We start from the raw sequence: 14,838 nt of genomic DNA, 5'->3' as shown, positions 1-14,838 counted from the left end.
TAATGAAGTTAATTCTGTTTTTATTTGTATTTATATTTTGAGTGTCACTCGAACATTTGTACCAAATGAAGACAAAATTTCCTGAAAGACGAGGACAAAAAGGTCAACAACGTGAGATTAAAAGTGGATTCAATTTGTTGAATTTCTTTATTGCAGACGTTTATTTTCCAGTTTTGCTCGTATACATGTCAGGACTCAGTGGAGCAGAGTGATGATGCGTCGTCTTTGTCGTCGTCTGATTGTCACACTGTGAAAAATGTCCTTTTTTTTTCTCCGTCATTCAAACTGCGCAAAAAAACCAAAAAAACAACGTAAAATAAAACGTATTAAACATGGTGGAAATAAAAACACACGGGAAAACAAATATACAACCAGACATCGATGGATTCATGTGACCTGTTTTTGTTTTGTTTTTAAACACAACTGATTTATTCACGTTTTTGTTATTTACATCAGTAAAAGTATTGCCCCTTTTTCATCAAACGCGCCAATATATCGTGACTTTGCTACGAAGATTTCAGTGTTTTTGTCGTTTTTTCATTTAATTGCATAAACTCCCAATTTTAAACGTTTTTTTTTGTGGCTGTGGGAACAAAAAATCACAAACGCGCGACTCTAAATGTGCTGAAAAACAGTCGAGGACAGGAAGTGAAAACATGGAATGGATTTCAGCGATATTTTATTTTGCTGTTGTTTCTAACGTGCACCAAACCCCATTGAATAAATCACCAATTTTAGCTTTGGCAGCGACAAACGTGTACAGCAGAACAAAACATCACAGATTTGAACCACTGTACAAAACACTCACTTCATAAACTAAACATCGGCTTCAGTGAAAATGACATTTGCTGCTTTATTTCGACAGAAAACGGACATTTTGTAAAGCGCTCTCTCCCCTACACCAAACCCCATAGAGAAAATCACTGATTTTCCATCACAGCACGACAGCAGGTGTCGACTCACTGCTGCCCCCATCAGGACATCCATATGTGTTATTCTGTGACTTGTGTGACTTCAGTGTTTTGGAATGGTTCATTTAAAGTTTTACTAAAGTTAAATTCATTCACAGAAGGAGGCAGTCGCACAGCTGCAGCTACTGCGTCCACATGAGCTTAAATCCACGTTTTTTTTCAATGGGCTTTGGTGCAGCGGAGACAAACTTAACTTTCATGGTCAAAATAAGTCAAATTCAGCGCTAAACACTTTATTAAGATATCGTAGACTTGCACTGACATATTTTATATATGTATGGTCCTTATTGGGAGCCATGTTTCACTTGTCCTCAGCCGCTTCTCGTCACAGGAAGTGCGTAACCAAAACTGAACTATCCCTTTAATTAAACGGACTGGGAAAAACCACACCGCCGTCACATCCAAAGTGCTTGATGAGTTTTTTTTTTGTTATCCTCGGTCAAAAAGCTGCTATCGTCATGGCAACGGGAGCGGAGGATCCGCAAGTTTATGGAAGGAAATAAAACGAAAAAAAGAAGGAAAAACACGATCTCCGCTTCGAGTCCGTGTCCGAGACGGAATGTGGCGACGCCTCCTCATCGCCGTCAGTCGCTGATGGTGAAGAAACGGGTGGAAGAAGACGTTTAAAAGTCAGTGGTGAGGCTGCGATCTAACCGCTGCCGCCGGCGCCACCTGCAGGCCTGAGGCAGTCCTCCGTCACGCCCTGAGACGCCAGCTCAGAGAGGACATTGTCCAGGTAGTTGGGGTCCGGGTAGCCGTGGCCCGACAGGTTGGACATCATCTCCGTCTTGTGGTGGACGCCGTTCCACACCACGGTGTCGGGCTCGCCCGTGGTGCTGGACGTCCCCACGGTGAAGATGAGGCGACGCATCCACGCCACCTTCAGCAGCTCCAGCACCTGGAGACGGGGCGGGAAACCAGACACTGAGTCGCCGTGGCAACAAAACAATCGTCAGAAGTGACTTCGCGGCGGAGAATATGAAGACGAACGACCTGACGGTGAACTTAAACCAGGGGTCAAAGGTCACGTTTGATCACGACGCTGCTGGATCCAGTGACTCCAGCTTTAAGGTGCATTCAATGAACCTCGTAAAATTAAATTCCGCGAGCTCACACTATGCGGCCACTTCCTGTTGTTTTTACGATAGTTTGAAACATTTACACGTTTTTATTTCACATAAAAGCATTATTATTATTGAAAATCAACGAAAATGTTGTATATTTTTACCACGTCATATAAGCTAGTAGGTCATTAAAGAAGTATAAAAATCCATATATTTTGTAAAATATTGGTATGTTTTTAATGTTCCAACACTCTAATAAATATTGTTCATGTAAATTTACTTAAATATTATGAAACTGACCTACATTTTCTTTCATTTTTGATGTTTACATAAAGGGTGGACGGTACAGGCGCTCACATTTTTCACACTTTCAACAATTAACTTAAAAAAATCTGTCAAATTCTAACGAATTCTAGAGTCCGATAATTCCTGGCACTTTTATTTTGAAAGGCTTAGTACGGAAGGCTAATTTAGCCACGTTTTTGAGTATTGTTGATTTTTATCGTGAATGATTGATTTTTTTTATCTGTAAATAAAGGAACAACATGAGCTGTTGTTCCGCTTAGGATATTTTTTGCACATAAAAATATTACGATATTTTATGATTTCTGCCGCGTTCGGGTGACGCTAACAGCTAAGCTAACGAATGAATGAGTCAGCAGATGCATTGAAAAATAACCTGTTTCCACCATTTTAACAAGTATTTAGGTTAATAATTTAATCCTGTCCTATTTTTCTGGCCTCACAGCGCCCCCTGCTGGACCGCACTGTAACTACAAAGGTGTGATGCACTTCTAGGCTGTACAATTTGAGCTCAAACTTGTTTTTTTAATGATTTAAAAAAAAAAGAAATTTGGGAGACAAAGTGACTTTTAATAAGATCTCGATCTCGTTGTAGCACAACGACGCGTTAGCTCCTCCCGCTAACGTGAAGCTGCTGCCGACTAACAGCAACCACGACAACTGCTGATTTAGACGACGCTCGAACTCTAAACGCTTCCTGCTTTTTGTAAAGAAAAGTTGTCGACAAGAAAACCATGGGGTGCGAACGCGAGGACGTGGCCGTAACTACGACGACTGACCTTCCTGCCTTTGTCGTTGTCGGGGAGGAAACAGAAGCGTGGGAAACCTCGACAGGTGAACGGCTGTCCTGGGTTTGGATGCTCTGGACCCTGACGATGGAAAACGACAACACAAAAACCAACTGATGAATACATTGAAGGTTATTAAGTTCAATATTTCACATCAGCTGTGACAACAATCTAATAACAAACACTGTGTCGTTGTTAGCGGCTCGATACAAATCGGGTCTAGGTTTTTGTGTAACTTTTGAACAAGAGCTGGTCACAGAGAAAGATATTGAGGTAAAATCACCTGTATTCCAGGAGGGATGCTGTAGATGATCTGGATGGTGCCGCAGTCCGGGTGGCCGGGCAGCGACTGCCCGATGCTGTAAATCTCCATCTTGCCCTTGGGCTGCGCGCCCGTCTTCTCGCCGTAGATCGTCTTACACGAGGGACACTGCAGGCTGCCGTCCTGATGAGGACGGACGCACAGACGCAGAGACAAATCAATACAAAGCAAGTCAACGTTGATAAGATACACATCGAGCTTCTGTTTCCCTTCTGTGGTCAACAAGTATGATAATACTATAATACTTGCCATGGTTACTATTAGTCGGTAGAAGCTTCGCGTTAGCAGCTAACGTCATGCTACAACAAGATCGAGATCTTATTAAAAGTCCCAAATTTTCCCAAAATTCATAAAAAAAACAAAAAAACAGTTTAAGCTCAAATTATACAGCCTCGAAGTGCATCACACTTGATTACAGAACGGTCCAGCAGAGGGCGCTGTGAGGCCAGTAAAATAAAACGGGATTGAATTCTTAACCGAAAAGATATGTTAAATAAATGAAGTAAAGAAACTAAACCGTCCAAGACGGGTGGTTCTTCAATGTATCCGCTGACTCATTAGTTAGCTTAGCTGTTTGCGACTCCCGAACTTCAGCAGAATAACTGCACCTTTAAAGCTGCCGTAAGCAACATATCGATATCATAACGAATGAATAATCCCGTAATAATTATTCAAATCAAGCTTCTTTTCTCTTGAGTCCATTTTTACTCTCAAACTATGACCAATAAGAGGGGAAACTTGCTTTTCCACCTCACGGCGCCCTCTGCTGGACCGGTGTTGTAACTACTAAGGTGTGATGCACTTTGAAGCTGTATAATTTAAGCTCAAACTGTTTTTTTTTTTAATGAATTTTTGCCCTAAAATTCAAACAGAAATCTGAAATTTGCGTGAAAACGTCGTCCCAATCGCGACCCAGCATCGGCAAAGAAATCTAACAAAATAACGAGGGAAGTGAAAGAATCTGACAATTAACGCAATAAAACGGTCCGTTTTTAACTCTCAAACTCTGACTAATCAGCAAAGGAAACCGCTCCCCCTATTGTCTGCACTAAGCAACTGCATGGTCTCTGTCTTTTTTTTGTGTGGAAAAGTCGCTTTTCCACCTCACGTCGCCCTCTGCTGGACCGGTGCTGTAACTACTAAGGTGTGATGCACTTCCAGGCTGTACATTTTGAGTTCAAACTGTTTTTATGGGTTATTTTTAATGAATTTTTGCCCTAAAATTCAGACGGAAATCTGAAATTTGTGTGAAAAAGTGATCTCGACCTTGAAAAGAGGTCAAGATCTTGATAAAACGTGTCAATTATGGGTGGAGCCTTTCAGAAATGTGTCACGTGGTGGGAAAAACAAATATTTAACAATGTAAATTACCAGGATATATTTTTCTTTACCTGCCCGTTTAAAAGGGGTCAAATAAATATTTAAACATGTTTTCGCTCACGTTCAATTGGCTAAATCGGGATTACACCATTGCTAGGCAACAACAAAACCGCTAATCTGTAAAATAATAAAGCACAGAACAACAATGGAGTAAATCATAATCAGTTTCAAATCAATATTGCTCATAAAAGAGTGATTTTTCTCGTTATAATCTATCGTTTCTTGCTTATCTGTGTTGGCTAGCGAGAATCTAAACGCACCTTTGTGCCGTTGTTGTACATAGCCAGCATGCAGAGCATGTGCAGCGTATGTCCACACTTGATGAACTTCCCCACGGCGTCGGGCAGGACGCTCTGGCCGCCGCCATCCTCCGCGGCGGTGGACGGCGTCTCGTAGCCGGACGGATTGGACAGTTGATCCATGCAGATGATACAGTCCTGATGGAGGAGGAGACGGGAAGTGTTTAGGTGCAACTGAAGAGCTGTGGACCGTCACAGACTGAATATATACTGCCCCCTGGTGTTTTCCACGAGCAAGGACACATTATTCCACACGTTAACGCTTAAAAGCGCATAAAATAAACAAGATATTAGGAGCTAATAAGTGAAGTTAGCATCCAGATTCACAGCCTCCTGCTCGGCAGTTCTGGGGGAAACTTAACTTACACATAAACCACATTTCTAAATCATTAATAACTTAATTCTCCACGACACAGAAAGGGAAAGAAAAAGGCATCTGACCTGATCTAACTACTGTTATTTTGACTGAAAATCACGAGTTGCGATATGTAAAAAGTACCTTTCCCTCTCATAACTATTCTTACTTTCATATATTTCATCTAAAATTGTGAATTTTTTTGTTGTCCTATATCGATCCACAAACCACATTTTTGAATTCTAAATGGCTAATTTCACAAAACTGCTTTTCGTGACACAGAAAAGGTTTAATTTCCAGTTTTTACTTCACAATTTTTGTTTTCTCTGCCAACGAAATGCATTCTGGGATACCAGGGTTTCCCAAGTACGCACACCACCCGATGCATATTTGGTTAAACTTAACAGTACTTGGCCTGCGTCTCACACACGAATTGAGAAAGCGTTTACCTCATCAGAGACGCCGGTCACCACCTCCATGTAGCGCTGAATCACCTCCTCAGGTCTCTGAGCCGAGGCTGAAACACAAAAACATATCAATGAGCCGATTGGACGACAAAAAAGTCTGCGTCGTACGTCTATATTGAGTTATTAACACAAATAAGTCAGATACGCTTAATATTTTCACACTTTTTTGTGATCAAGCGCCGAAAAATCAGAGACAAAATGACCGCAGACACAGTGTTGATGGATAGCGACACAAACGCATACAAACATGTGAGCGTCAAGTCTGTTCAGGGGAGGAAACTTTACTCTAACTATTATCTATGTGCTTCTTTTCTTTAGTTAGTAGACACCGAGTTGTTTAGGTTTGTAAAAACATTGGAAAAAGTCACAAACTAAGTGTTATTACATTTGATATCATTAAAAAAAACAAGAAAATATGGGCGTTTTCAGCTATTCTAGGTTAAATTAACCGATTTTTTTGCTTCAATTTAACAGATTATTTGACTAATTTCTGTTGCTGCAGTGGCGCATGCTACAAGTGACAAAAATCTGACTTCCAAGACGATCAAAGTGGTGGCAAATCAAACTCAAATCCATCAATACGTGTCTGAATTTAACGTTTCAGCTTCACATTTCCTCTATTTGAACTTTTCCATTTGTTTTTTACTCTTAAAAACTCTTAAAGGTGCATTATGTAATAAATCTAAAGCAACTGGCCATAAAATCCTCCTAATATGTCACAGAGATTTAGGAATAATGTTCATATAACAAACTGAAATCAACAACAACAGTACAGCCAAAATATTTGCATTAAAAAAAATATTTTGCAGACTGCAAATCATGTTTATGTTTTGAAATCATGTTTTGGCATGTGGCGCCACCTACCGCCATCTACCAATCATTGCAGTCAGTAGAGTCTCAGCTGCCGAGCAACCACGGGTTGCCAGTTACGTCAGAAAACCAAACCTAAAAGACCTCGGTATTAGAATATTGTTAAATATTCTAATGCTAGATTTGCTCTAATCCACATTTTGCACTGTGAGATGATCAAAGTGGTAGGAAATCAAACTAAAATCCATCAATGCGTGTCTGAATTTAGCTTTTCAGCTTTACATTTCCTCTATTTTCCTCTATTATAGTTTTTTTTTAACTCTTAAACAGGAAGGAATAGTTAAATATTCTAATGCTAGATTTGATCTAATCCACATTCTGCACCTTTAACGCTCATAAAACGGACACAGAAACAAGTATGGAGACGTGGTTGATGATGATGACGGCAGCGAGTGGCGTGAAAGTGGAGGAGGAGAAGAAGGGGGGAGCAGCAGTGGCTGAGTGTCAGAAGAAGTTTTAAATAAAAAGCTCTCGACTTTATGGCAGCGGTGGTCGGACGCGTGAAAGACAAATGGAATGAGATGACGATCTGAGGATGAAATGTTCCTCAAGCTTTGTGCTGGTGAAGAAAAAAGAGGTGGAGGAGGAGGAAGAAGAAGGGGGGCGTGGTGAGATGATGGTGTTAGCTACCTCTCCTGTGCTGCCTCTTTGTTCTCCTAACTGAACTGCTGCTGATGCTGCTGCTGCTGATGTTGTGGGGTTTGCTGGCTCTGCTGGCTGAGGGGAGGAGAGGAGGAGGAAGAGAGAGAGGAGCAGGCTGAGGCTGAGGCTGCTGCTGCTGATGATGCTGCTGCTGATGGTGATGATGGAGCTGCTGCTGCTGAGGGAGGGGGGCAGTGGTGAAGTGCACGCCGAGTCCAACTGCTGACATCAAAATGGAGGCCATGCCTGGAGTGGGGTAGGGGTGGGGATACGGGGGGGGGGGGTCAGGTTTTAGAAGCAGGAAAAAGGACGAGAGGTTGGGAGGAGGAGGGGGGGGGAGGGGGAGGGGGCGGGGGCAAGTGGAGATAATGTAAGAGTAAAAAAAAAAGAAACAAAACAAAGAGAAATGAGAAATGTAGCAGCGGCGGAATGTTTTATTCAGAAAGCAGCAACACACGCTAAGGATCGATGCTAATTTCTCATTTGAGGCCACGTTGAATCCCTCAGGGCTAACGGCTAAAAGACAATGACTGTATTGGACATTTTTATCGCTAATGTTAGCTTAAAAAGTCCCAAGTTTCCCCCTTTAACGGCAACAGACCGGAAGTAAAGGAGCTAGCTTAAATTTTAAAGGACGTTTTTCACAGATTTAACGCTGCAATCTGAATTAAATGTGAATCTCTCTAAGCTGGTGCATCATTAATAAATAATGTTTACATTTAAAAGTAGTTCATTAAATATCACGGTCATCTGTGATAATTCAAACTCTAACATGCTTACGTTGAAAATATCCAGCTTAGAAGTGCATCAGACATTTTAAAGTCACTCGGTCTGCAACTCTTTTGATAATCGATTGTTTTTGTCGATTTTCTATATTTTTGCTCCATTTAACAAATAAATAATTTGAGAACATCATTATTTCTACACTGAATTGTCGCCCTGACATTAGCTAATAAGTTGGCCAGCAGAGGGCGCTGTGATCCATGCTCCCTCTTTGCTCACGCAGACCAAGACAACAGTGACATGACGTCGTTTTGACGGTGGCAAACAAAAACAAAAACAAACAAAGCGTCCTCCTGCACTAACACCAAAGCCATCACCTCCACCACAAATCCGCAGAGTCAGCTGTTAGCTGTAAGCAGTTAGCTTCACTGGAGCAGAACACGGCCGACCAGAAGACCAGGCAGCGCACATGGTCAACAAGAATCATCAGACATGGTTGTGGTGTTTAAACCATGACTGAGTGCTAGTAAAGTGGGTAATATTAACGTACGCGATTAATCCACCGCCGACAATCTGGGCTGTTGACATAAAGCAGGTCCGGTCCAAGCCGCCCGAGCCAGATACTGAGACGACCATCTGCAGCCTCAGCAGAAAAAATAATCCAGGTTTTTTAAAAGACCAGTTTTCCAGTGAGTTCTTCTGCCCCCTTTTCCCAGGAGAACTTCCATTCCTCCATAAGAAGGTCGCGTAGGGCTGCTGTGTCAACCTCACATGACATAGGAGGGGGGTCGGGGGGGAAAGGCGGCGTCACAGCCAGGACACGTCGTCAGTCCATAGATTTTGAATTCTCTAGACGTCACAAACAGTCTAGGAGTTCGGAGTAATGATGAAGTACGCGATGACAGGACGGAAACAGAAGGGTGAACCTTTTCCTGTCGGCTCTAAACAGACGTGGCAGTTGTGTTCTGACCTTTTGACCTCTGTGGACAGAGCTGCTGCTCACTGGAGATCAAATGGCAAAATGGCTATACAGTAACACCAACACATTATGTTGATTTATTGTTTTTATTTTGACTGATAATGAAACATAGTGAAATTTAAATAAATGATTCTGGATTTATTTGAAAATCAGCACCTCCACTGTCAATCGCACCATAGCTACACCCTCAGGCAGGATTCTGATATGAAAATTGTTATAAAATAATGACATTTGTGATGATAATTTACCGAATTTCAACATAAAAGTTTGTATTTATGAGGCAAAATGAATCTATTATAATCCAAAACAAACAAATAACAAATTTTAACTTATTAAAGTTAGGCGTCTCAAGTTTAATTGTCTATTTGACCCTTAATGGGACAGAAATGTACAAAATGGCCGTCATTCTTTCACAAAGGAGACCTGAAACTAGTGATTGAGACCATAAATGTTGACTGATGTTAAAAAATAATCAAGTGAAAAATAGATTTATTTGCTCACAGACTTGTAGAGTTGCCTCCTGGTGGTCATTTAAGAGAATGCGAGTTGCAGACACTTCTGCATTGGCTTCAATTTACAGACCCAGAGACGAGTTGCTCACTCAACACTCTTTTTCAAGTGTTTTTCGAATGATCAAGTTCAGAAATGTCTCTTCTTTACACCATTAATCTAAATAGAGCAGTTTCTACTTTAAGTTTTAAGCTTTTCTTCGTTTGCTTAGAGTTTAGGGTGTGTGCGGTGAGTTTTTACTTCTTCCTCCATGTTTATCCAAAACAGACTGACACGTACGCACATGACGAATGCAGAGTCACGTGAAGCCCTAACTTTATAGGAGATATATTTTTTTTAAAACCCTGAGACTCTCAGACGTCTGTGTTTACCTGCCAGTGCAGAGCTGACACTTGTGGATCCATTCAGAGGCACCGAGATGGAGGGAACGCTGAAGGAAAAGAGGGAACACAGAGAACCAAAGTTAGTTAAACAGTCGAGAAGATGAGATGTTGTCTTCCTGGATCTCTGAAGACTTTGATCAGGAAGATACAGCAAATTAGCCTTCTATCATTTGAATAACTGACAAGCTAAAACAAGAGCCTGGAGTCACTTCTTTGGCGTTTAAGAATGCACTCAACTTCCTAGTTGGTACGGAGACGTTACGAACATCTCTGGCATCCGATCAAGACAAGCAAATAAAAACCTGCTTTTGAATTAACCGCACCTTTTTAAATCAAACTGTGAAAAGCTGCGTCGTTTTCTCTCAGAAACCAAGTTGTTGTTTTGTGTTTGTGTTGCTAGGCAGAAGTTCTTCTTCTTCTGATAGATCACAACTCGAGCCAGATATCGAGGACGCGGTGAAAACAATGGGAGGAAACGTGTCTCTGATAAAAAGGAGGACGTCCTGGCGTTCCACAGGAAGCAGAGCAGTTTCATCCTCTGATTATCTTCATGCAATACAGACAATGAATATAACCAAAAGAGATGCAACGATCGAGCTCTCCTATTCGCTTTTGATATTCTAGTATAAATATTCAAAATAAAACGATGACAGCTGTTATTTAGACAGGATTTCAGACCTTTTATATAAACACGAGCGGTGTTAATTAAATAAAAGATAGAAATCTATAAAAATAACACATTCTCAGTCTGGCATGTTTACCGACATTTTTTTAAACCAATATTTGCAGATAATATCAGGACAGAATGTGCTCAACAAGCAAGGTGGTTGGAGGTGATACAGAGAAAGAGTCCGGGGGCCAAAATCAACGTAACACTGCAGTGCTGACCCTGAATTCCAGTTTTACACGATAGATAAAGGTGGACACGGACAGGAAAGACAAAGGGAAAGACGGAAGGGAGGATGAGAGCGTCTGACGTGTGTTGGATGGGTATTTTGGCCAAAAGATAAATGTAAAAAAGTAAATAGATCCAGTGAATAATTGACAGTTTTGACGTCACCGATACCGACCTTAACCCGTTAGCGCTGGCAGAGCTGCCCAGAAGCGGCGCCGACAGCTGACTTCCAGACGCCGGCGGTGGCCAGGGGCTGCCCCACGACATCCCCCCGACAGAGAGCGGCCTCCTCGGGTACGGCGAGTACACGGAGGCAGGGTGAGCGGCGGCGACGGCCCGCCCCGTCCCCTGGAGGCTCGGCCTGTTCAGACTCCCGGACGAGAAGGAATGTCGCGAGCGGCTCGGCATGGGCCCCGTGCTGCTGTGGCTCAGACACTGCTGGCAGGAGCACGCCGGGCCCGACGGGATGGCCGGCGGGCCATTGGACGCCAGCGGGTACGGGAGGTTGCATTGGCGCCGCACCTGCCTCCGGAAGCCCGTGCCTTTGTTGACTTGCGTGAGCGACGTGAGGTCCACGATGTAGTTGTATCCGTGCGGGCCCAGGTCGGCCGTGCCCTGCCGCGCCTGGTAGCTGTGCTCCAGAAGGATGGAGGTGCGAGTCTCGTACGGCGTCCATCCTCCTTCGTCGTTGAGCCACTCCCAGTAAACGCCGCTGCCCAGGCCCGAGGACTGGGCGAAGAGGGAGCGGCGCACTGACCGCGTCTTTCCTGGAATTAAACAAAAAAGATGTTTTTCAATGAAAATAGTGAACGTAGTGAATCACTATGTAGCTGAAAAGCTATTTTAGCCTCACTCCACTGACTTCTGATGAATTTTAAACTCAATCTGTAGATGCTATCTTGGCGTGGTGGTTAGCACGCTTGCCTTTACAGTGAGAAGACCCAGGTTCTCGACCCGGTCGGAACAAGGGGCTTTCTGCATTAGAGCTTCAACTCACAATTATTTTCATAATCTGTTGACTATTTTCACGATCAATCAATTTATCGTTTGGCTCAGGAAGTGCTAAAAAAACGTTGAGTGGTGTTTGTCTCGAACGTCTTGTTTTGTCCACAAACCAAAATGATTCAGTTTTTAATGATTTCTTTTTTATGTGGAGAAAAGAAACAAAGAAAATATTCACGTTAAAGAAACTAAAACAATCAGTAATCTTGTTTTAATCGTGAAAAAAGCTTCAAACCGATTAATCAATCATCAAAATCACCCTAACCTCTAAAAACAGTGAATGCAACCATCACGTCATGTAGCAAAAAACCTAATTCAGCCTTGCTCCACTGACTTCTGATGAATTTTAAACTCCATCTACAGATGCTATGGTAGCGTAGCGGTTAGCGCGCTTGACTTTGCAACAAGAAGATCCAGGTTCACAACCGGGTCGGAACTTTCTGCATGGAGAAAGTCCAAAAACATGCAGATTTTGGGATTAATGGGTGTGAGATTGAACAGTTGTGTGTCCCTGTGATGGACTGACGACCTGTCCAGGGGTGTGACTCCGTCTTTAGCCCTATGTCAGCTGGTATTGGCACCAAAGCAGTAGAAGATGGATGGATATTATTGTTTTTTCCAGACCTTTCAAAGACTTGCACCCAAAATATGTCTCATTTTTCAAGAATGAGCCACTTTTATGGCAGACATTTTATCGCAGGATGTGACCGATCGCATTAATCACGGCTCTGTTCACATCAGACATCAGGACAGTGTGAAAGTGAACCAGCAGGGCACCTTGAAACTGCCGAAGATAAATGGAACTCAGCCATTGTTAATTCGATTATTAACGCCTGTGAATTTCCAACTGGGACCTGTCAAAAAATGGTCTTACTGCCAAATGAATTCACCTCCAGCACCTGAAACCTTAAATTAAGCAATGTTTTCATCCTATTATCCTTTAACGCTCCTAATTGCTTTCCATCACCTTATTTAAACCGTGGATTATCATCATTATTATGAATACAATCTCATTTTTAGGCAAAACCATAAAGTGGGAGGAAATAGGAAATCCTTCCTTTGATAATAGTTCTTCTCCATTTGTAGCAAATTCCATTGTTTGGCTCATGTTCCTGCTTTATGTTCAGGTTTTTAGATCAATTATAGAGCTGTTTATCACTGTTAGTACACTTTGGACCCAAGTTAACATCAAACACATGAGCTAAAACCACCAAAACAGGACACTAATGAAGTAACACGTGATTTCAGTGCATTGTTTAGAATAAAAAGGGATAATTAAGAAATCCAGGATTACAGATAAAGTCACGTATAAGTGATTTAAGTGTGCATTCATGGCTGTCTACACCAGAACATCAGGCAGGTTCAAGGTTATAGCACTTTATTGTCATTGTGGAGCACCTGTGACATCAGCAGAGGTGTGTTTAAAAATCCCAAAACATAGAAGAACAAAAGATGAGAAGAATAACTTAAAATAGGTTTAAAAAAGCCCAATAAGAACCAGAAATAAAATAATCCTAGATTAGAGTGCCCTTTCTTACATTACACATCAAATTCAAAATGCACATATCAATAAACCTACAGAGGTGGCAACTGAAGCACATGTAATCTCTAAATAATTCATTATATAAGTATAGTTATTACCATAAAGTTTTAAACCAGACTAACAAACCAAGCTCTGTGGTATTTTTAATGAAGGCAAATTAAAACAAAACAGGCCTAAAATGCAAAAACACCCTGGATTAAGTAAGAGTTTGTGGTGACTGAACACATAAAGCCTTCGGGATTAATTAAACCCGGCTTTTATCCTGGTTTGGAGCAAGTTTATTACATAGACTAAATCTCCATGGCAACTTTTGTGTCACTGCTTTCATGAAACGGAGGTTCGGCTTAAATAAACCAGGATAAATGGGGGCTTAATCCGCACATGGACCGCCTCAAAGTTACTGTTTAACCGCATAACTTCACCCTGAGCTCGGCTAATCTCAGGCAGCATCTATGTAAACACGAATCAAAACAACAGGGCTCCTGGATGCTAATGCTAAGTGGCTAGCACCAGAAGCCAACAGGGCCCGGATTATTTACAAGGTTTAATAACACATCAGTGAATGCGTATGACTATGTGTAATACATGTGTAGTATAAGGTCACCTGTGTCCTGTCGAAACTGCTTCAGGCTCGGTATGTCAATGAGATAAGGCGACAGGCTGGGGTCTGATTGTCCGAGGCAGATGCTCGTGGAGCCGGGTCCCCCTCCTCCTCTCGGGCCCCGCGGTGACAGGCACCGCTCGATGTAGGCGCTAACCTGGCCGCTGTACGGCCGCCAGAAGCCCAGGTCGTCCTGCCATTCCCACACCGCGATCATGGGCTGCGACTGTCCCACGGAGCCGGAGGGCGTCGCGGACACGGAGGGTCCGTTTCTGGAGCCGTTCACCCGGGCACAGGAGCCGGACACAATCGCCATGTTCGCTAGCTTCGCGAGCTAACAACAACTCGTTGTGGTGAGCGGAGGGGGGGGGGCAATAAAGTGCCAGTTCTGGCTAGCTCGGCTCGTTGAAACGTTGCATATTTCCTTTTTTTGAATTTACCTAAACACCGTTGAAGAAGCCAAGAGGTGAAAAATGAAATAATAAACAGCGCCGGTAGACTTTTAAGTGCATGTTGACAAAGCTGATGTGTTCAAAGGGACAACGTAACGTTAGCTCCGTGACATGACAGACTGCTGCTGCCTTCACGGACCGCGCGGAAACATTCACTCTCGAAACATCAACAATGGATTTGATTATTTTTTTATATTTTTAGAATGTGTCGTGTAAAACCTCGTAGAGATAAAGGCGTTTTGTGTGCGAGAAATCTTCAAATACACTAAAAATAAAACTCAAATAATCA

At 42.4% G+C, this 14,838-nt stretch overlaps 1 protein-coding gene across 1 annotated transcript; it reads right to left on the bottom strand.

The window, feature by feature from the left end:
* Positions 1 to 182: 182 nt before the first annotated feature.
* Positions 183 to 14,618, bottom strand: dtx2 (deltex 2, E3 ubiquitin ligase). The gene is made up of 8 exons (XM_083889961.1): positions 14,101 to 14,618; positions 11,127 to 11,718; positions 10,045 to 10,103; positions 5,932 to 5,999; positions 5,089 to 5,265; positions 3,410 to 3,571; positions 3,118 to 3,207; positions 183 to 1,869 (listed from the first exon to the last, which is right to left on the bottom strand). Exons 1-8 carry the CDS (start codon positions 14,411 to 14,413, stop codon positions 1,621 to 1,623), a joined length of 1,710 nt encoding a protein of 569 aa, XP_083746087.1. The 5' UTR covers positions 14,414 to 14,618; the 3' UTR covers positions 183 to 1,620.
* Positions 14,619 to 14,838: the final 220 nt, after the last annotated feature.

This window comes from Microchirus variegatus (assembly GCF_963457635.1).
Source record: "Microchirus variegatus genome assembly, chromosome: 5".
Classification (NCBI taxonomy): Eukaryota; Metazoa; Chordata; class Actinopteri; order Pleuronectiformes; family Soleidae; genus Microchirus; species Microchirus variegatus.
Note: the sequence above shows the minus strand (reverse complement) of the source record. Positions and strands in the feature narration are given on the sequence as shown.